General features: G+C 38.7%; 2 protein-coding genes across 2 annotated transcripts; one reads left to right on the forward strand and one right to left on the reverse strand.

Annotated features, from left to right (window-relative positions):
• The first annotated feature begins 12,590 nt into the window (after positions 1-12,590).
• Positions 12,591-13,794, forward strand: LOC115694351 (uncharacterized). Its single transcript, XM_030621481.1, has 2 exons — positions 12,591-12,995; positions 13,087-13,794. The coding sequence occupies exons 1-2, from the start codon at positions 12,591-12,593 to the stop codon at positions 13,792-13,794; spliced, it is 1,113 nt and encodes a 370-aa protein (XP_030477341.1).
• Positions 13,795-18,802: 5,008 nt separating this feature from the next.
• On the reverse strand, positions 18,803-19,465 carry LOC115694346 (uncharacterized). The gene has a single exon (XM_030621474.2). The coding sequence runs from the start codon at positions 19,463-19,465 to the stop codon at positions 18,803-18,805; it is 663 nt and encodes a 220-aa protein (XP_030477334.2).
• Between the last annotated feature and the right edge of the window lie 4,446 nt (positions 19,466-23,911).

Genomic DNA, 23,911 nt, shown 5'->3' on the forward strand with positions numbered 1-23,911 from the left:
CCAATGGGGGAATCTTGGTAGCCTTGTCACAAGGCTTTGTGTCGTGACCATGATTAGATATTGAGTAATAGATTGATCGATGGAATGGACCATTGACATGTGCTGTGATATGAGATTCATCAATGGAATAGACCATTGATGTGTGATTGAGATTAGTCAATGGAATAGACCATTGACGTGATTTTTATAGAGATTGATCAATGGACTTGACCATTGATAGTTTGAATTGTGATGATGGATTTAAATGTGTATTTGTGGCTTGGACAAAGCTTTGATGAAACGAAACAACTTTTATGTGATTCTATATGTATTTTAAACCTTAAGTTTGGCTCCTGAAGTTCTGGTATTGCTTTGTACACATGCATAGTGATTACTCGATCTATTTAGAAGAGATGTACTATTCACTGAGCTGTGGTTGCTCATCCCTCTCTTTCCTAATCTTTTCAAGTTCCTCGGCTAGCGGCCGTTAGTACGAGAGCGCTATCGCGGGGACGTTTGGGAGTTGGATTTTTGGGTATGATTTTTGGAGTTGTTTGTAAGGTTGTTGATAGTTCGTCGGGTTGGCTGAGATCTTGATGTACATGTTCTTTTGGTGGATTATAGAAACTCTGATGTTGTAACCAACCCGTTGGTTTATCTGATATATATGTGGTTTGAGATATATATGTTGATTACAGGTTGTTGGTTATTGTTGAGGTTGCGTCTTTCGTGTGGAAGGAGGGCCGTGTCATCCTCCTTTGCTAGTTGTTTTTGGGGTGTGACATCTTAAAAGTAGGAGATCTTCTTTACTTTATACTATGTAGATAACTTTATTCGACAACCAACCGCATCACATTCAAACACAAAAAATATGTATAGATTATGGAGATAAAGACACTCCTGACTTTCATACGGCGCTCACTCTATCTGACCATTGGAGCCTCACAATAATCGCACTTGGACATTTTGAACACAAGATTCTCCTTTAGTGCAGACATTTAAAATTGGAGAATAACACAAACATTTTTTAATCCATTCAAGACCTCTTTCGGATTCCTCCACTACCAGCAAACTCGAGCTTTTCATTTTTTTTACGAGAGCTAATCTGTTGAAATATAACGCGGAAACGCTAACGGATCTTGTAATTAAATAAATGCGAAATTACCAAAGAGATAAACGAGGAACGATAAAAAACATCAAAGTTCTACGTGATTCGGTCCAAGTGTCAGTACCTACATCCACGGGACAGTAGCAAAATTATAAAGTTTCAATCACCTACACGCTCGAGTGTTTCCCACACCTAGTTTAAGTCCAAAGCAAACTCACAAGTATTATCTCACAATCTCTCGTAAAGAACTAATTATGAAAACTCACAGAGAGAAAATTTAATACTTTTCGCGGTTGCTCTACATACGGCCAAACTAAGAACGTTCGTAACACAATGATCCTTGTTTTTGGCATCAGCACTTCCTCAAACCGGAACACAATGGTCCCACCGTCGTGTGCCAAAAAGATGTTTCGCTGAAAATGATATCTAACGAAATACCTTTTACCGAAAGTTGGCTCTTTGGCTTTTTTGTGTATATCGGGTTCTGTGGCTGTTCAGAAGGGAAGGATTCAGTTCTAACTAGCAAAAACTATGGATAAAGGAAATAATGAGTGCGAGTAAAGGGTAAAGGCAAAGCGAACAAAGGATAAAAGGCAGTGCGAATAAAGAAGGTAACTTGCGAGAATGAATATGGGTTGTTTCATTGATTGATTTGCAGATCCCTTACAACAACATTTCGTCGGCTATTTATAGCCAGACTAGACAGATAACTGTCGCAGAGGTTATTATTTCAAATTCAAACTATTCCCAGGACATTCGGGATGCTTCTAAGTAACCGCACTATGTTATCCACAAGGCGGTTGAACTTTAGTCTCAGCGGATTTCTCGGTAATTTGTCTATCGCTCGCTACGCTGACTTCCAAATCACGATTTGTGCTGAACCATCGGTAACCGCGGTCGTCTTTATCTGCGAGCTCCTTTTAAACTTGTGGGCCGATCATCCGATGAAACTCATGGGCTCTATCGGTTTGTTGCGGCCCATGAAGGTTATTTTTGGGTGTCAACACCCTTATTTTAGGTTCATCCGAAGAAACTTGTGGGCTCTATTGGTTTGTTCGATCCCAAATGCCTAATTCCATGACCAACCGCTCACACGATGTCGCTTTTCCCTTACCTAATACGATTCATCATTTAAATGTGATGATTCATTTTCGTATTTGAACGAGCTCTTACTAGTTTTGTATAATGCGTCGCTTTGCAAGTGGATGCCTCCATAAGTCGATGGGTTCGGTCGACAAACAAGAAATTATTTCTCTAAGCCAAGCCAGCTCATGTTCTTTGAAAATTGACTGATGTTTGTGTCATTGTTCAAGCTGTTATTGTTCTTTGAAATTCACAGATCGTGACATATATTTTCTTTTTCAGTATAACAGGTCAAGTGGTATTTGGCTCAATTTCCGTGCACCTCGACTGGTTTACCTATCCCCTGGCGATCTTGAAGGTGCACTGCCCCCACATGGGCCACTAATGTTAGGAAAATATTAATTCATACGGTGCCCACCAAAAAAAAAAGAGCAATTCTAATATATGTACATTGAAATGTACAAATATTAGCAATAATTTCCTATGTCTGTATCTCACCCTCACGTTTGTATTTTTTAATTTCAAGTTGTGATTATATTGAAGCAAATGCACCTAATTCCTTGTGAGAAAAATGTCAGAAAAATCATAAACTTATTGCATTGGTGCCTATTTAATCTTAATTTTTTTTTATGTCAATTTAATTATAAACCTTTTTATTTAGTGTCAATTCAGTCCTTCCAGCTAATTTTAGCCAGCTATTGTTGACATGAACGTCGGCCGAGCTAAGTCCTTGTACTCAATTGATGCTTGCATGAATTACTTGTTCAAGTTGTCATTATCTTATACCATGTTAAATTTGACCGACCTTTTTCATGACCGCATCTTTTTTCTCTGGATGAAGAAAGTTCTTTTTTTTTTTGTACGGTTCTGTCATGTACATATTACAGTCCTAATTGATGCCAGTAACCAGACATCTTGACTTATATCGGCAAGTCAAACATGACTTGTAGAGGCGACAAATGATGGGTCGGATCATTTTTTATCAAACCTTTCCGATTGAAGATCATCTTCAGATACGAGTTGTTTCGACTTATAAAATTTCAAATGTGGGGATAAATCGGACTAGGCCGGGTGGTAATACCGCCATTGATAGGCAAACTAATGGGATCCCGGTTTTCACTGCAGGTTGCACGATCGCAAAAGTGATTGAAAAGCAAGAAATTTATAATGTTGAGGAATTCAAAACACTTGCGATGTCACACCTCGAATCCTACCAGAAAGAGAGAGTGACATGGCTATCCTTTCACCCGAACGATGTAGCCTCAAACCATATCCATAAATCATACTCCTAAGAGTCCACGTCGATAAAGCTCTCACTCTATCGGCCACTAACCGAAAAACCTGAAAAGATTAGGAAAGAGAGAGGTGAGCAATCACAACCCAGTAAATAGTATATATCTTCTGAGCAAATCAAGCAATCATTATGCACATATATAAAATAATACCATAAGCTCATATTTCAATCCAAATATAATATATATATATATCAAATTAAATACCAGTTGTTTCATTTTAATAAGGCTTTATACATATAAAAAATACTCGTTTAAACCACCATAATATCAATGGATCAATCTCTATTAAAAACGACGTTAATGGTCGATTCCATTGACCAATCTCAAATCATTTATCAATGGTTTATTTTATTGATAAATCTTATATCACATCACACGTCGATGATCAATTCCATCAACCAAAATATTACTCAATATCAAACTATGGTTACGACACAACGCCTTGTGACAAGGATATCAAGATTCCTCCATTAACAAGGTCTCCACCTACAAAGCTGGTGACTCGACCTTAAAAGATATCCTAACCGGTATGCATACCCCCAAATCTCTCAATTGGTTTACAGCGATATTGAGCACAAAGCTCACATTTTCCAATACCAAGATTCAAATCCACAATCAATATCACCAATTGATTTCACAAAACAAAACTCACAATCTTTCTCAACTCTATTAGTCAAATTGAACACATTTCACAAGACATTTCTTACGTCATTTCAAAATTCTTCATAAACCAAATTCATAAATCGATATGTATAATCTTTCGTAAGGTTTTTCATAATACGTTTTTCAAATCAGTTAGAACTCATTCCATAAATAGTTCATAATGTAATACATATATATAACTTTCCCAACATCTTTTATAACACGTATCTCAAAACATTCTCAAATGACTAAGGAGTAGTAAATGCCCAATCCAAGCTTTTATGCAATGACAATGCTATTGAACTCATAACATATATGATTCATATTGCTCTTGAAATATGAGTTTACAAACTCAAAAAAGAGATAATACCATTCACTAAAGAATGCCTATGACCAAACGACTAAGATTACTTAAACCGTCGAACTCGCAATCCTATCAAATAAGCGAGAAACAAAGTTAAAATCGAGTAAAACTCTATCTTAACTACGACTCGGCCAAACTAAGCTTAAACGCTAACAAAACGACTCCCACACACTACAAATTGCTCATCCAAAGCGATTGCTCAAAGCCGTCTGTAACGCGTAGCTTGAGCCCAAAACTTGGTTGCGCCGTAACTCTCTCTACTGAATTCCGTTTCAAGCATACTTATAGTCAAAAGAAAGATCTTTGGAAGTACTAGAAAACCCATAATTTGGCCGGCCCAAAAACGAACCGAAAAGCGACAAAAATCGACATGGAAAGCTGCTGGTTGTACTGTTTACCACTAGCATGCAACTTCGAAAATTCGTTTTGGATAAACCATAAGCTCAAATCAAATTCCGTAGAATCCTTCAACTCTACGACACCCTAAACTATCAAAACCCCGTAATTTCTTAGCTTAATAACTCAAAAAAGGGGCTTCATAACTCAAATTTCACTTAATTTTGAATTTAAGCCCTAATTCCGAAAACTACTTTGATTGGATGAATGAGGGGCATGACCACTTACCGAATGTTGCGAATTGGAGTTGAATCGGCTTGACGATGTCCCGTGACGAGAACCCCTTTTCTTTCTTCCTCTTCTTCTTCTTCCTTTCTTTTTTTTCTTTTCCCCTCTCTCTTTTCTTTCTCACGAGTAAGCTCTCGGCCTTTAAGGGTGCGCATGGAATGCATTCCGGAATAAAAATTCTGTTCCAGAATGCATTCCGGAACAGAATGGCGTTTGTTAAAAAATTTCCGGAATGCATTCTGGAGCGATTTTTGCATTCTGGAATAAAAATGCGTTTGTTAAAAATACTTGATTCCAGAATGCATTCTTGATTCCAGAATGCATTTTTGATTCCGGAATGAGTTTTTGGCAAGAAAAAGAGAAGCTACTTTTTGTAGCTTCTTGATTCCGGAATGCATTCTCCCTATTTTCTCACAATTTTTTTTTCAGAAAATGCATAAAAATTGAAAAATTCTAGAAAAATTCATAAAAATTTCCAGAAAATAAAAAAAGTCAGATTTCGGGAAAATATGAAATTTGGTGAATTTTTTTTAAAAAATAAAAAAAATCAAAAATTTCAAAACTTCACATAATAGCTTAAAACAGATGTGGCCACCGACTTTGAGTGAAATTTAAATTTTTTGAGGTGTCCAAAAAAAATCAAAAATTTCAAAACTTCACAAAATGGCTTAAAATACCTGTGGCCACCTACTTTGAGTGAAATTTAAATTTTTTGAGGTGCCCAAAAAAAAGAAAAATAATAAAAAAAATCAAAATTTTCAAAACTTTACAAAATGGCTTAAAATACCTGTGGCCACCCACTTTGAGTGAAATTTAAATTTTTTTAGATGCCCAAAATAATAAAAAAAAAATAAAAAATTTCAAAACTTTACAGAATGGCTTAGAATATCTGTAGCCACCCACTTTGAGTAAAATTTAAATTTTTTGAGGTGCCCAAAAAAATAAAAAAATAAAAAACTTCACAAAATGGCTTAGAATACCTGTGGCCACTCACTTTGAGTGAAATTTAAATTTTTTTAGGTGTCCAAAAAAATTAAAAAAAAATCAAAAATTTCAAAACTTTACAGAATGGCTTATAATACATGTGGCCACCCACTTTGAGTAAAATTTAAAATTTTTTAGGTGCAAAAAAAATCAACAAATCAAAACAGATTTTTGTTCCAGAAATCAATTTCTGGAGCAGAATTAGTCATGTTTTACCAAACAGATTTCTCCTCCAGTAATCAATTTCTGGCAAAAATTCCAGAAATCAATTTCTGGCAAGAATTTGATTTCTGGAGCAGAATGGTTACCATTCGCACCCTAAGAACCGAGCTTCCCCTCTTTTTCCTTCTTATCTTTGACTTTTCAACGTTCCTCTTGTTTTTTTTTCTTTTTCTTGTGGGTCCCACCACTATCTTTTTGCCCAATATTACATGCTAGATTAAAGTACGACGAATCGAAAATTTCTAATGGAATAGAATTGAAGAAACATGTGTTCACACACGCTCAAACTCCAACTTTGAATCTATAGGGAGGTCCACACTTGAAATTAATTCTCTCCCTTCCGAGTACAACAAACATATAGTTGTAAGAAAGCCAAATTAGAGTTTCTCCTAAATGGAACACGTGCGAACCATTTTTCCAGTCCTTTTTAGTAATATACCTTTTTTCATTAGCAGAAATCCATTCAAGATAAATCAAGCAACAATTAATGAACTAATTATTATTATGATAAATCCACACAAAGAACTCCCTTATAAAATAGACCTTCTCATATTGAAAAAAAAAACCTTCTAAAAGATTTCACGAAAAATCCTTATAAAATATTAAAGATAGTATTAAGGAAGGTTACCTTATAGATAAAAGGGTTAATATCACGAAAACCCCAAAACTAGTTCACCTGTAATAAATTTACTCCAAACTAATTTTTTGATCACAAAAAATCATAAACTGGTACAACCATGACAAATTTATCCTCCGTTAGTTTTTGCTAAATTTTACCGTCAAATTACTGAGTTGGATAACACGTGGCAGTTGATGGGTATACTAATTGGGGTTTTACCCTCTATTTGTTATATGTATACTAGTTTGTGGTTTTTCGTGGTATTAATCCAATTTAACGGAAATTAATGGAGGGTAATTTTGTCATAAGTGTACTAGTATGAGGTTTTTAGTGGTCAAAAAATTAGTTTGGGATAAATTTGTTATAGATATATCAATTCGGAGTTTTTCGTGGTATTAGCCTTAGATAAAAATTATCAGAACCAACCCTGGCCATGCATTCGGCACAGAAACAAGAAATTTTTTCTATAAGCCTGCTCAGATAATTTATTCGAGTTGTTATTGTCTTTACTCCATAGAGATAATATGTAAATGGATGGTTTTCATGATCATTTGGTCTTTTATTTGGGAGGTGCCCAAGTGAGCTTCCATGTACCTTGATTATTCCACCTCATAGGGCGATTTCAAGGTGCACTTGTTAAATTATATCTCGAGTTTGAGTTAGTATATGAAACCCGACTTGATTTGAGGATGTAGATCGGTTTGTTAAACCGAATATGTTAGGAAAGAAATCTAAAGAATCCTAAGTCTTGAACATTTTTTGTTTAGTTGGATAAATACATATTAGAATCAATTGTGTTTCCCACTACAGTTTTTTTTATTTTGAGCTCGAGTTGATTATAAAAAGAAAACGCCACACCTATCCATGTTTTGGATTATGTGAGGAAGTTTTCATCTAGTCGGTTTCATGTGTTCTGGCTTACAATTGAAGAACACGTTTTCATTCCGAGTGCTAGTCAAGAACACTAAAAATTGCCCCGTGCTTCGAGCAAAATCAAAATGCATTAAGTTCGAGTTAAGATTATGCAAATGCAAGCGCCACCACCTTATTGATGCCAGTAAACGGACACCTTGGTTCTGACCAAAAAAAAAACAGACTCCTTGGCTTCTATCGCCAAGTTGAACATGACCTGTAGAGGCGACAAATGAAGGGTCAGATCCATTTTTGATCGAGTCAATTTCGATTGTAGATCATATTCGGATGCGAGTCATTTTGGCTTCACAAATTTCAAATGCGGGGACAAGTTAGACAACTCCGGATGATAATAGCGTTATCGAAAGGCAAATTAATTGGATCCGGATTTCACTCCTTAATTGGAACTCGACCATAATATGATAAAATCCATAGATTTTTCGTGAGAAAAGCAAGTTGTGCAATTGCAAAAGTGATTGAAAAGCAGGAAACTTAGAATGTTGGGGAATTGAAAATTCCGACTTGAATCAAAATAAACTCGAAACTGGAATTTGGAGAAACATGTGTGTACAAACGCTCAAACTCTAACTTTGAAATTGAAGCGAAGTCCACACATGAAATCAATTCTCTCTTCTGTTGGGGTGTGATTCATACTCTCCAATGATTAGATAGCCAAAAGGTTTTTTATATTTTGAATTCATGATTTTATTAGTAGTTTGTGCTTGGGCTTGGGCTTGGGCTTAGGCCCATAAGGGCGCGTTTGGTAACGTTTCTACTTCTCTATTTTTCTGTTCATTTATTCCCTGGAACAAAAAAAGAACAGAAATCTGTTTAATAACGCATTTTATTTTTCTATTTCCTAGAATAGAAAAATGGCCAAGAAATAGATTTGGAACAGAAATAAGAAGTAGATTTTTTCTACTTCTTTGTTCCCAGAAACAAAAAAAGAAATAAAAAGGTCCGGTCCTCAAGCCGCAGCCTCAGCTCCTCCTCCATCCTCCGTCGTCTGTAGACCGTCTCAAAGCATCGGTCCGGTCCATTCCCGGTGGGAATAATAAAAAAAATTCATAAAAAATTAAAAAAATTCCAAAAATTCATAAAAATCAAGAAAACTCAGAAAACCCATAAAAAATTGCAAAATTATGAAACTGAAAAAATTAAAAAAATTCATAAAAAAGTTTCTGGAAAATAAAAAGAGAGATTTTGGGAAAGTAAAAAATTTTAATAAACTTTTCCCCAAAAAAATTCAAAAATAAAAAATTCACAAAATGGCTTAGAATAAATTAAAAAATTCCGAAAATTCATAAAAATTAGAAAAATTTCAGAAAAATACCTAAAAAATTAGAAAATTAAAAAATTCCAAAAATTCATAAAAATCAGAAAAATTCTCAGAAAATCCATAAAAGTAAGAAAAACTCAGAAAACCCATAAAAATTTGCAAAATTTCTAAATTTAAAAAATTTACAAAAAATTCATAAAAAAGTTTCTGGAAAATAAAAAGAAACAGATTTAGGGAAAGTAAAAAATTTTAAAAAATTTTACCCCAAAAAAATAAAAAAAAATTCACAAAATGGCTTAGAATACCTGTGGCCACCCACTTTGAGTGAAATTTAAATTTTTTTAGGTGCCCAAGTGGTATTTTTGAAGATTCCTTAGTTTAGGGATTAAAAGGGGTTTTAAACCCCTAAAAAGGATTAGACAAACCAATAAACCATGCTTATTGGTTTTTTTCACTTATAACTTGTACTTATAGTTAAATAAAAGATATAGATTTGAATGCAAAAAATTGGGAATAGAAATTTTTTTTGTTGTACCAAACGCATTTCTGTTATTTTTCTATTCCAGGAATAGAAATTTTGTGCAGTTACCAAACGTATTCTTTTGCTCAAAAACTCACCCAGCAAATAGAAATAGAAAAAACTATTTCTGAAAAGAAATTATTCCCAGAAATAGAAACGTTACCAAAGGCGTCCTAAATAGCTGCTGGATATATATATTCTCTTTCTCATGTAATTAAGGAATGTAACAGAGAGGTGCAAGGTTCTAATTATAGTGAAAATCCTCAATTGGACGTAGCCCTAATTTAAGGGTGAACCGGGATTAAATCTTGCGTCTAAATTTCTCTTTATCGCTTTTATTCTCTATTTTTTTTGTGATTGTACGGCGAATCCTAACATCTTCAGAGTACAACATTCATGAAGTATAATAATAAAGTAGCCACATTAAAGTTTCTCATAAATGGAACATGTGTGAAACAATAGTCTAGTCTTTTTGTAGGTTCTGTCTATTTCTTGAAAAATTTTGTGTCAGAAAGTATTTTCCTCATTTTTCAGCTTTTGGATCATTTAAGAAAATCACTCAACGAAAAATCTCTTTAGAGTCAATAGAAAATCTTTTCATAGCCAGCAGAAAACCTATGTTCAACTTTAGGAAAATGATTTCCTTTATGAAAATAAAAAATTCATTTTCCAAAATACAAATAAATATCATCGCTTAGGTATGGGAAACCCAACGTCTGGACTCATGTCCTCGGCCGCCGAGCTCAGTCCACAAGGGCCAAGCCCAAGACCCCAGTATCCGTGCCATGGTCCCTAATGACCATGCTTGAATACTCGACTTTCAAGCCTAGGTCCATCGAGGCTGGGACCTGTTCCTCAACAGCCAAGCTCGCTGGGTTGAGATTCCTCAAGGCCAAGTGCAAGACCCAGGTGCCTATGCCTGGGTCCTCAGAAGCTGTGTCCAACTTCCCGACTCCTATACCCAAGTCACCAGCACCTAGACCTGGTTCTATAGAGGTCGGGCCTAGGAACTCGGTGCTCGTACCTAGTTCCCCGTGGCCATGCCCAGGACATTGGTGCTCGTGCCCGAGGCCTTAGTAGCCATGCTTGGGTACCCAACTCTAGCACCCAAGTCACCCGCAGTTGAGCCTAGATTCCTCGAGGCTGAGCCTAAGACCCTGGTGCCAGTGCTTGAATCCACGACAAATGTGCCCAAATACTCGACTCCCTCGCACAAGTTAGGGTCAGGGTCCATGGAGGTTGGGCTTTGGTCTCTCGAGGCCAGGGGACCCAATATCCATGCCTAAGTTACCAACGGTCATGACCAAGACCTCGATGCCCATGCTTAGGTCCCCAACGACCTTGTTTGGCTATCGAATTGTCACGCACAATTCAGGGCCCCAGTCCACGAAGGCCATGGTTGTGTCTCTCAAGGCCAAGGACCTTGGTGCCTGTGCTCTTGTCCTTGGTAGCCATGCCTAAGTACTTGGCACCCGTGTACAAGTTCTTGGTGCTGGGGACCACTCCATTGGCGACCGAGCTTGAGTCCAAAAGGCTGGCCCAGCTCTTGAGGGCGCACCTAAGACCTTGATGCCCATGCTCAAGTCCCCTTTGGTTGTGTCCAGATACTCGGCTCTTATACCCAAGTCACCAGCGACCGGGCTCGAGTCCCCAGTATCCGTGCTTGGGCTTTCAATGGCTAGGTGCAAGAAATCTTAGCTCTTGCATTCGGAACTTGAAACTAAATATCCTTAGATCACATGAATAGTGTAGGTCTCTTTAGGAAAATAAAATTAATTTTTCCTTTTTAAAATTACCGACAATAATTTCCTATTCATTATTAGATTTCAGCTCAACATCAGAAACTATTGTTATTTTCCTGGAAAGTGACTTCTTGAAAAATATTTTTCAAAAATATTAAATTTTACGTGAAACAAATCCAATATGAGCAATATAATTATTTCCATTAGCGGAAAGCCATTCAAGATAAATCAAGCAACAAGTGATAAACTAATTAAAAATATATGATAAAACCACACAAAGTATTCCCTTATAGACTAGACCTTTTTATAGTGGGAAAAAAAAAATCAAACCTTCTAAAACATTTCAAGATTATTCCTTATAAAATATAAACGATAATATTGAGGTAGGTTGCCTTGTTTTAACTTTTGTTATTGGCCAGACGTTGCCTTCTGTTAAGTTATGTCTGTCGTATTTGGACTTTCAGAGTAATTCTATTTCTGCGTGGGGATGATTGTAAGATAAGTCCTAAAACTTGTCATTTTTATGCCAAAAATTAAGCATGAGGTTGGTATTCGAAATTTTCATTTTCTCCTATTTCTTTAAACTAGCACTAATCAATTTGCAAGCTGATTTTATTTAAAAATGCATTTCTTAGCCGGTCAAAGTAATTAGCAATTTCGCATGTTTGAAATTTCAGCGGGGATAAACGTGGGTTCCAGATGATATTTTCTTCTTTGTTATTTCTTGGTACTCAACTGCCGCTAGATGCAATTAAGTTCTTTTAGCTTTGTTAAACGGGCGCCATTGTTTTCAATTCCTTGTGCAACATCATAATGAATTAATCGATGACTATTAATTGAAATTAAATGGAGAAATAAATTTATCTAACAATCATTTTCTTTGTTACCACTTTGAAAGCAACATCGAATAAACATTTCGTTATTCTTTCAATAATTAAAAAATGAACATCTATTCTAGACTGAGAAAAAGGAAATGGGAGAAAAATAAAGAAAAGACGAACGCATAGCGACGTGCAGCGCACGTGACGTTAATCCGCGCCATGCAAGGATTTCCTCGGCCACGTCAGCTTGGACTCCCTCCTTCTACCTCCAGCTCAGCACGTGAGGAGAACCGTTGACTTCACTCCTTCCTCTTCTTCTGCTTCTGTATTGATGCTTGGAAGATTCGACTCAACGCTTCAACCTCTTCAAACTCTCTCGTGCCCACCGCACCGGCCATGCCGCCGCCGGACGGTCCGCTTCCCCTGTCAAGTCACGGAGACATCCAGAACGTCGAGCCCATCATCAAATCGATCCCCGCGTTGCTCGCGTTCGTCTCCAAAGTGACGGACTCCCTTCCGGAGCCTGTGCCCCAGAGCGACGACGGCGGTGTCGCCGCCGAGGAGGGGAAGGTCGAGGCCAAGGGCGGCGGCGGCGGCGAGGGAGGCTCGAGCTGGAGCGCGAGCTCTCGTGGGAGCAATGGTACGCTTCGGAATCAGGCGGAGAAGTTGCGGAGAGACCTCAACTACATCGAGCGCACGCTGACCAAGTTCAGGAAGTTGGAGGTGGACTTCGGCTCGCAGTTCGAGAACATTGAGGAACAACGCCGTTCGCTGGATCAGATCCTGAGCAGCATGGCTCAGGTTAAGGGAAGCAACCGCGCGATCAGCAGTCAGCAAGTCCCACAGCAAGTTTCGCTCGATCAGCGACATGGTAACGAATCTGAAACTCCAGGTTCCTTCTCTCCGTAAACTGTCTACCTCTAATGCTAGTGCTCATCAATCGGACACGGGGTTCGTGTTTAACGCGTACTACCTTGTCGATGAAATGCCGAAACAAGACATGAAGAAAAAAGTTCTGGGTGCCCCTGCTTTCGAAGAGTTTTTCGATGACCTCTCGTGTGTTTTTGAGGATCTCGACCCGAGATCGAAGCTGTGCTTGCTTTGTTTCTCTCTGTTCCCTGAGAATGCTGTTTTGAGGAAGAGGCTTATAGTGAACTGGTGGACGGGAGAGGGTTTGGTGGATTCCGACGATGCGAGCGCTGATGATGTTTTCAAGGAGCTCATTGCGAAAGGTTTGGTCGAACCTGTACTCAAGAAACGCAAACTGATCGGATTCAAGATGGATCCTTTGGTCCGCTTTGTGGTAATTGCCGTTGCGGGGAAAGTTGGGTTCTTTAGTTTCAATTCGATGGGAGTTCCTACTGAAGACTTCTCGTGGTCTTACAGAGCATGCTTGGTGAGAACTGAAGGAAAATCTTCTAGGGAGAGGTTGACAAAAAATGAGAATGATCTGGAAAAACTGCAAACCACGTTCAACGTCAACGATCCTTATCCTGATTTTAAGCTGGATTGGTTCTCGAAGCTGAAAAATCTCAATGTACTATACCTTAGTAGTTGGCAAGATTTTGCCAAGCATCATATAGAAGTTGAGGGCACGTAGATCTTGAAAGGGGTAAAGCATATGAAGCATCTTCAACTCTTGAGTCTTCAAGGTATCTCTAGAATTACAGAGCTCCCAGATTCCATTTGCAAGCCCACCAGCTTGAAAATCCTGGATCTTAATGCATGCCACAATTTAGAGTTGCCTCCTATGAACATAGGTGCACTCAAGAAGCTGACGCATTTGGATATATCACAGTGCTACTTGCTGGATCGCATTCCGAAAGAGCTTTCTTTCCTCGCGCAGCTCCAAGTTCTCAAGGGTTTTGTCATTGGTGACTCGATCGGCAGCAACTCATGTACTCTTGAAGATTTGGTAGGATTGCTGAAGTTAAGAAAATTGGGCATCTATACAGGGAGGGAAAATTTTCCAACAGACAAAGAGCTAAAAGTACTGCAAGGTTTTGAGAATCTTAAGAAGTTAACGATAGCTTGGGGAGGGAAACCGTCTAAGGAAAAACAAAATAAGATTTCTAAACAACTGAACTATTCAGCAATCTCAAGCAATGCAAGCAGTGTCAAGATGGGTGATAAAACAAACAGCACAAAAACTCAGCAAGACAACATTTCCGTACAACCGAATGAACTTCCTCAACCAGCACAGACAGCTCCTGCGGAGAGGAGAAAACTCAGCAGGACATTTGCCTTCAGGGGACACAATCCTACCGGGACCTTTTCCCTAAATGCAGGAAATATCAGGGGCTTGCAGAAATTGGAGCTCCAGTGCTTTCCAGGGACTGCCGCTCCTGCTTGGTTGATTGAAGGCAAATTGAAGTTGCTAAAGTGTCTTAACATAAGGGGAGGAAATCTCCAAGAACTAGGCATGATTCAGAACAATAGGATAACATGGGAAGTTAAGATCTTGTGTCTGAACATAAGGGGAGCTCCAGTGTAAGGACAGGAAAAGTATTCGAAAGTTTTTGTGCAATAAATAAGAGTTGATTTGCACGAATCTTCAAGTGGATGATGTGATATTCTTGGACTATGTACGTAATTGAAGTGAATGGAATGTTGAAAGGAGAATCGACAACTTGTGAAAATTTAGGTTGTGATATATTTTGACTTGATGGATATTCTGAGGATTATATTTCAAGTGTTGGCGAATGATTATGAACTTTATGCTACTGGAGAAAATTGTCGCAACGATATTTTGTTAATTGATGATACTTTGGAGATATTAGAGACTATGCAGGAATTGATATATATATATAAGAGGTGTTTGGATGCTAGAATACTTCAGTAGTGTGATCTTTTAGGCATGACAAATTGTAAGTAATAATTTTCAGTGGATCGATTTGAGGATAATAATGCGAAATGGGAAGACTAAGCATTAGATGTGAAATTAGGAAATGATTAGTAGAAGTGGACAGAAAAAGGAATTTCAGAATTTTGGCGATGCAAATGGTAAAGTTGGGCTTATGCTTGTAGACAGTTGGAATCACATGGCAGCATTACTTGTATGACGAAAAATGCGAAGTCTTTAGGGATCACAAGAGCTTAAGGTATATATTTTTTTTCTCAAGAAGAATTGAACATGAGGCAGAGGAGATGGTTGGAGCTTCCGAAAGATTATGATTGATTGACTAAAGCCGCTGAAGATGGATTGGGGAGAACTGCAGAAGTCATTTCCAAAGCTAATTTACTTGGAGAAGGTCAAATGTCCCGAGCTCACTTTCTTCCCCTGTGATGAGCGTGGAGTTTGGTTGAATGGGAAAATGGAAGCTAAACAGATGGAAGAATCGGGATTGGGTTTGTCTTGGTCTTTTCTTAAACGGAAGGATACCATTTGTCCTATCCCTGTTTCTTCTTCCACCACTAAATGATAATAGTTTCGAGTATCATTTTGCTTTGTTTACATTCTGGTGATGCAATGGAAGTCTTTTACCTTTACATTCGATGATAAACTTTCAGTCAAAATCAGAGAGAGATGAATTTTTGCTTTGTCTAAGGAGTTATAGGGAATTTCATCACTCCAAGTGAAAAGGAGACCGTATCGTTTTTTAAGCAAACTTAATAACTATGCTTATTGCTTAGTTCGTACTTCGTAGCAGGAAACTCGACCCATCTAAGGCTTTGGTTCAGCTATCAGCCGTCATCAGTTGCAGGATTCAGAAATTGCTAGACCACATTGGTGGTTGTATTTATCTGATCAGTGAAGCAGTTTTGATTACTGCCTGTTTCCAAGTTATGCTGCAGGAGATGAAATCTCTGTGGATGGTTTTGGCTTTGTATTCATGTCCACCTTACATAGTTCTCCTGTCAGGGAATTCTTTGGCTTTTGTTCAGCTATCAGCCATCATCAGTTGCAAGATTCAGAAACTGCTAGACCATATTGGTTGTTGTATTTATCTGGTCAGTGAAGCAGCTTTGATTATTGCTTGTTTCAAGGTTATTCTGCACGAGATAAAATCTCCGTGGATGGTTTGGCTTTCTATTCATGTCCACCTTACATAGTTCTCCTGTCAGGGAATTCTTTGCATTCACTTTGTGAAGCTGCTAACTTTCTGAGTGCTAATCTCAGTGATTATCTGTAAACTACACATTTGGAGATGTGCTGCCTGATAGTAAATAGTTAACTGTGAGAACAAGGAATCCCCTAACATGGATTTCACAGTGGCCATTATCAGTCCCGAGTACATGTGCTCATTCACTAGCTACAATTATGATTAACCTCATACGTTTATCACTACTGCAGTGTTCTCGAATTCTTGTGTTGTTCCCCATATGCAGGAACGTTTGTTGGACTACTTTATAAGCGTCCTACTTTGAGCAGTAAATGCTCACATGAGATGGTATGCAGACTTCGACAATTTCATCTGCTGGGTCTCATTAAAGAGTCGAGAAATTTTGGCTTGTCAAAAGCACAGCACTGGACTTGGGGAGACAATACTACCCTCCAAAAGTGGAGACCGCATTTGAACCAAAATTTGTCGAGAAAGACTAGCAAAACATATAGTTGGGAGAAGGAGGACGCCACTGCGTGAAAAGAGAGAGGAAGCAGTAACTGAAAGAGTCGGATTTTATTAGAATTGGCATTTAGTTGTCAGGTTCTAGTGGCTGCTTACAGCTATGCAGACAGTTTACAACGTTTGAGATGATTTCATTATCCAATTCACCTCGACCTTTGAATGTAGTATCATATGGTTTGGTATGTTTCGAAAAGATGAAGTACACAATGACGCTCCTAAAAATTCCAGCATGAAACCTCCGTGTATAAACGTCGGTATTGATGTCTTCCGTGTTAAGGAACTTCAATGTTCTCTTCAGAAAATCGATTAGTACCCACTTTAGATCCTATTTGAAATTTTCTCCGAAAAGAAATAAGGGTTAATATTACGAAAAACCCAAAATTGGTATACCTGTGACAAATTTATCCAAAATTAATTTTTTTACCACGAAAAACATGTGTGCCCCAAACTAATTTTTTTACCACAAAAAATCCCAAACTGGTACACATATGACAAATTTATCCCAAACTAATTTTTTGATCACCAAAAATCCTAAAATGATAATCTTGTGATAAATTTACTCTCTGTTAGTTGACCGGTTTGAGGTTTTTCATGATATTCACTCTATGAATTTCCACGTGAACTTGTCACGTCACTATACCATGTTATCATGTGTCATCCACATCTACAAATTTAATGGTAAAATTTGATGGTGGGGGGTAAAATTGTTACAGGTGTACCAGTTTGGAGTTTTTCGTGGTATTAACCCAAGAAATAATCCAAATCGTATACATCCATATAGGACCCCATTTTCCATTTTCGGTGCATGCTTAGGACATTGGGCCTGTGAAATGAACTTAATGTACTGCAAATGATTTAGTTGGTTGCACCTTATCATTCGATAATCTTTGCTTTGTTCCCCACAAAAGAAACTCTCCTGGTTCAAATTCTTCAAATGAGGAGCACACTTAAAATCAGAGACTTTCCAGAGGACTGTATTGCATATTCTGAGAGGATACATCAGCTAAAAGTTACAGCATCATCCGTCTAGAGTCAACCATGTTGATCTGTTGGTTAAGAGTTCATAGCAGCAGGGTAATACACGTGCCAGAATCAATTGAAGATTTTCTCATTTGATTCACCTCACCTGTAAAAGCCATCATTAGCATCATGTCATAAGACAATTTCTTTAGGAACTGTAAATAGAAATCTTGCAGATGATCATGAAGGTAGGGCAGAGAAATTCAGAAAGAATGTCTTCAGAAAGTGCATGGTTTCTCATGAATTTTGTATGCACTTTGGAGATTCCTACCAAGTTCTGATCAATTCCTCTTGCTGCTACCAGAATGCCACACATTTATACAATTCTTTTTTTTAAGAGATTTCCCACTTCATATAATCGAGAAACGATGTTCTCATCTCAAGCTGTTTATAAATGACTTCATTTTGATGATGGCCCTGGCAATCAAGGTCGATCTTGGAGAAACAGAACAATGCAGTTTCTTAGGCACATGTCTAGTGTTAAGTAACTTTTAAACGAGAGTAAACTAATGTTGTTTGTGTACTAGTTCTGTGTAATATGAACGCATTGGAACTTCTCATCAGGACACAAAAACATGCAGCTTCTCTTATGTACATAATTCTTTAGCGTGCATCGTTCTTTAGCAGAATGTTGCTCGCAGAAGATTAGATTTAGTTACATCGTTCATTCAGACTTGTGGAATTCTTATTCAGAACTGCTGAAAACTAGCTGCTTGAGAATACAGAAATTTGAGCCCTTGTGTTACCGAAGCATAAACACCTGTGTAGTGGTCATTATTTTTGTCGTGGAAAAGATGACCAGAGAGCCCCAGATGCAAAATGAGGTAGAATCAAACATTTGATTTTCTGATGGATTCTCTTGTTACAAATAACGGATTTAATGCCCAAATTGTACGGACTCTACACAGTAATAAACAAAGTTTTTCTCAAGATGACATACGAAATGCAAGATACACAACTTCAATTCAGTCTCACTACTGTCATGGAGTTGTGTTTGCTGGTGCTGCTGAAGTTGTTGGTTCATACATTTGACCCATTAGTTTGGCGTATTAAGGGGAGGCCAGCGCACTTATTCTTGATATCCTGCTTCAGCTCCTCTTTGGTAGAATCAATTTGCTTTTCTTGTTGCTTGGCTGAATTCTCGAATATCTCCCAGCAGATTTCAGTATTCGAAAGCAGCATTATCCGGTGCAGATTGTCCTCTCCAACCATTTTCCTGGCCATCTCCTCATTCCTACACGTGACAATGACTCTCCTGCCGTACCCTTTCGGTAATCCGTGCACAAGGCGATGACCCCAGTGACCCCCGTTGCTTAAGCTAGAGCCCAAATTGGAATACCATTCATTGCTCGCATTGCAGACGCCGTTATCGCGGATGCCCGCATCGCAGACACCCACATCGGGGACACCCTCATCGCAGACGTCCTTATCGCGGACGCCCACATCGTGGACACCGTCCAAGACAATCAAATACTTCTTCCCCCACAGATGCGTGTGGAGTAAAGCGACGAGAGCATTTAGTTTATGATCCACAGACGTACATTTAGCTTCGATATCACCGACTTCCTCTTCCACACCTAGCTGGAATAACACCGCCTTAACAATTTCTGCCTTGTTTTCGGGTTTCTCAGTAGGCTGTCTGGACAAGCTCACCCAAATTCTAGGAAGGAACTCTCTAGTCATTTGTGCGTTGCTGAAGAACAATTGGCATAGTTGTTTTGCCAATTCCTCCTTTCTCCACCACACCAATTGCCCTGAATTCGTCGGAGCTTGGTTTCTTGCACAGAGATTCCAGTAACTCCATTTCTCTGGCAAAGCCCTTCACCGAATCTGCTTGCAGAGATATTTGGAACCGAAACTTCTCAGGCTCTCCATTGAACTTCCGCCATTGCAATTCTGAGTAGTATCACTGCTCCCACCGATACCCGAATTCCGTCTAAGTTCCTCCTCGATCTTGTGCAGGCTCCACTTAATTCTGTGTCTGGATAGAATCTGCTTCTTTGATAGTGACCGGCACTCGGCCAAGACATTGTTGAGGTAATAGAGATTGTCCCTGACCGATTGGCCCTCGCCCGAGGACGAGTGGAGTTTACCTTCAAGCAGTTCAGTCAGCTTCTGGAAGTGGCCATGTAATTCAACTTTGGAGCCACTCTTGTCTTTAGAATCAAGCCCATCTTTGAACTTCTTCAGCAGGTACTGCTCGATCTGTAGAGCCATACTATCTCCTGAATTCCTCATTTCTTGTCCAAGAGGTTTTGGAGGAGGAGAGACATGACCACCTGAAGGCATTTGACTTGAACCTGTATGCTGTCAGATGAACTGCCTCTAAGAATGAATACCCAGAAAAAGTAATTCTGGAGTTCTAAATAGATCAATAGAAAGGCTCTTGTTTCTTTCAGAGGGTGAGGGTTACCTTAAAAAGGCCTTCGAAAGTTCTTACTAATTACATGGAAAGCTTTCTCTTTATTTTATGAACTTAAGAGCTGGCCCACTTGAGAATTATGAATTATCCACCGCTTGTGATGGAGATTTCTTTCTTCTCACCTGCTGTGTCTACTGCACAAAAAGATGGGTAAAGTAAAAGTGAGAAAAAAAAAGAAACTGAGAAATCCAAAGAGAATCCGGCCATTGGCTCCTTTCAGCAAAGGTGAGAAAAAAATCCACCCCGTCTGTTTCTTCTTTTGCCCGCAAACACAAGTTCAATGATGGAGACTTGTAATATAGAAGGCTAGGAACAAGGATACTACAAGTGTCAAAAATTATATATAGTGCTCACTTTAGTGCCAAAAGTCTCCAGTGAGACCCATCGCCCAGGCGAGGCCGGCCCTCACCTATGGCTTTCAAGGGCAACCTCGACTAGGGCGAGGGTCGCCTCGTCGAGGCGAGACTGGCCTCGGCCATGGCTGGCGAGGGCTGGCCTCGCTTGTTGCTGGCGAGGGTGGCCCTCGCCAGATCTAGCAAGGGCAACCCTCGCCCAGCCCTTCCCGGGCTTCGCAAGTGGCCGGCCCGGCCACTAGCGAAACAAAGAGAAAATCAAAAAAGGAAAAAAATAAAATAAAAAAATAAAAAAATGCCACGTCGAATTTTCGACGAGATACATCGGCTTTAGAAATTAATAAAAAATGCTACGTCGGATTTCCGGCCAAACTGATCGGCGTTGACACTTAAGTGATCGTTTTTTAAAAAGTTTGACATTTAAGTGATCCGGCGGAAACTTTTGACACTAAAGTGAGCGTCATACACAAGTTTTAGCACCTATTGTGTCCTTGTTCCTAGAAGGCTACGTGGGTCAACGTTTTATTGTCGTCCTTTTCCTTGGATAATAGGTTTCTATTATACCTGTCAAAATGGGTCATTAATTTATTTCTTAACCCATATATTAGTAAATGGATTGTAAATGGGTTAGTTATATTCACTAAATGGGTCATAAATCGGTATAGGTATAATATGAGTGTTAAATGAGTCATAAATGGTTTTACAACTTATTTAAACTCAACTCATCTCTCTCTCCCTCACTCAATTTCGTGCTCACTCATTCCGTACCCTCATATCAGTTTATGTATGAGTTTTCCTAAATTTAGTTAAATACGGAAATATTTTAGCAATATAGATCGAGACGGGTATGGGTTAGGTCGGATATGGGTCAAGAAAATTGCATTGTACAGAAATGGATTAATTGGTCAATTTGGATTGGACCATTTGTGACCCAATCCAAATCCGACTCAACCCACCCATTTGACAAATCTAGTTTCTGTCATGCACACCCCGATTCAACAAAGTGTAATATTTGGATTTTTTTGACAAAAAAGAAAAGAAAAGAAAAGAAAAGGAAAAGAAATAAAAGAGAAAAGAAAGGGGCTCGTTAAGCTCCTTAAAAAGGAAGAGAGAGAAGATCGAGAGCTCTCACGGGAAGAGAGGAAAAGAAGAAAAGAGAGGAAAGGAAAGATGAAAAAGAAAAATAGGAAAAGAGAAGAGGGTTTTGAGCCACGGGGCCTCGCTAAGTCGCTTCGACTTCGTATTGCAATGCCCGGTAAGTACTCGCAGCCCTTGTTCGTTCAATCGGAGTATTTTTCAGAATTAGGGCATAATTTCGGAGTTTTGTGAAAATAAAGCCGCGTAGTCCGATTTTTAAGTCATTAAGCTGTGTATATGCATAGAAATGATAGTTTAGGGTGTTATGTGGCCGTGGGATTTTGTGGATCTCAATTTGGACTTATGATTTGCCCGAAACAAAATTTTGAAGTTGAGCACACGTGGTGAACATCATGCAACAGCAGCTTTCCATGCCAATTTTCGTCGCTTTTTGGCTAGATTTTGGGTCGGCCAAGTCAGGGGTCTTGTAGTTCTTTGAATGGGCTTTATTTTGACTATAAGCTCGGTTGGAACGGAGTTTGGTGGAGAAAATTATAGTGCAATTAAGTTTCGTGCTCAAGCTCCGCGTTGCGGATGGTTATGGATAATCGCTTTGGACGAGCGTTTTGTGAGAGCCTTTTAGTCGTTATGTTAGCGTCTAAGCCTACTTTAGCCGAGTCGTAGTTGAGGTGGCATTTTCCTCGATTTTAACGTTGTTTCTGGCTTATTTGATAGGATTGCGAGTTCGACAGTTCGAGTAATCTTTACTGTTTAATCGTAGGCATTTCTAGGTGAGTGGTGCTATGTCTTCTATGGATTTGTAAACTTATGTCTTGAAAGTAATAGAGATTTGAATATCGTATGAGTTATTAAAGCATGTTTGTTAGGAGTGAGCAAGATGGACCGCCCAAACCGGGACTGGACCGGATCAGACTAGACTGATCGGTTTGGTCCGGTTCTCGGGAATATCAGTCCAGTTCCCAGTTCCTAAAAGTGGAACCGGTTTCCAGGCGGTCCGGTTCGTGGTTCTAGGGTGGGAACCGGACTGGACCGGACCAATAAAATATATATATTTTTCTAATTTTTTCATATATATCTTTATTTACTTTTTAAAACTTTTTTAAAAAATAGAAAGCCTAATCTAATTTCCCCAATTCCCACTTGCCTTTACCAATAAGTGATTGGTCCCATTGGAACCTGTCCACAGTCCTAAGACCAGCCGGTCTGGTCCCCAATCCTAGAAATTGGGAACCAGTCCTCCCAAACCGGTTCCCGGTTCTTGAGTTGGATCAGATCAAACCGGGAACTGCTCACCCCTAATGTTTTTGCATAAAAGTATGGATCGGGTTATTACTACCTTTTAATATTTGAGAACGATTTGAGATGGTTTTAAGAAAGATATTGTGAACGGATATATATATTACGTTACGAACTGGTTTATGAAGAGTTCTGAAAGAGTTTGAGATATGCATTGTGAAATGTATTTTGAAGATTAAATGTTTTGGTTTGTAAAACCAAAATGTGATATTTGTTTTGGATTGGATTTGTGAATTGTGAAGAATATTGTTGTGAGTTTGTGTTGGTGCTCAATATCACTGTGAGCCCATTGAGGGGCTTGTGGGTATGCGCATATTAATCTTAAATATCCTTGTGGGTCGAGCCATTGGCTTATAGTAGGTGGAGACATTGCCAAGGAGGGAGTCTTGGTAGCCTTGTCACAAGGCTTTGTTTCGTGATCATGGTTTGATATTGAGCGGTAGATTGGTCAATGGAATGGACCATCGACGTGTGATGTGATATGAGATTTATCAATAGAATAGACCATTGATGTGTGATTTGAGATTGATCAATGGAATAGACCATTGACGTGATTTTTAATAGAGATTGATCAATGGACTTGATCATTGATGGTTGATTTGATATGGTGGTTTAAATGAGTATTTCTTAATTATATAAAGTCTTGTTGAAATGAAACAACTCGTATATGATTTGATATATATATTAAAGAGTTGAATTATGAGTTTCTGGTGTGACTTTATGTATACATGCATAGTTGTTGCTCGATATGCTTAGAAGAGATACGCACTACTTATTGAGCTGTGGTTGCTCACCCCTCTCTTTCTCCAATCTTTTCAGGTTTCTTGGTTAGTAGCTAATAGAGCAAGAGCAATGTTGTGGGGATTTTTGGAAGTTAGATTTCTTGTTGTAGTTTCAGGTTGCGTCTTTTGGGTGAAAGGACGGCCATGTCATTTCCCATTCTGGTAGATTTCGGGGTGT

The sequence above is a fragment of the Syzygium oleosum genome, unplaced genomic scaffold (genome assembly GCF_021117445.2).
Source record: "Syzygium oleosum isolate NSW1041296 unplaced genomic scaffold, Sole_v2.1 Sole_v2.18, whole genome shotgun sequence".
Classification (NCBI taxonomy): Eukaryota; Viridiplantae; Streptophyta; class Magnoliopsida; order Myrtales; family Myrtaceae; genus Syzygium; species Syzygium oleosum.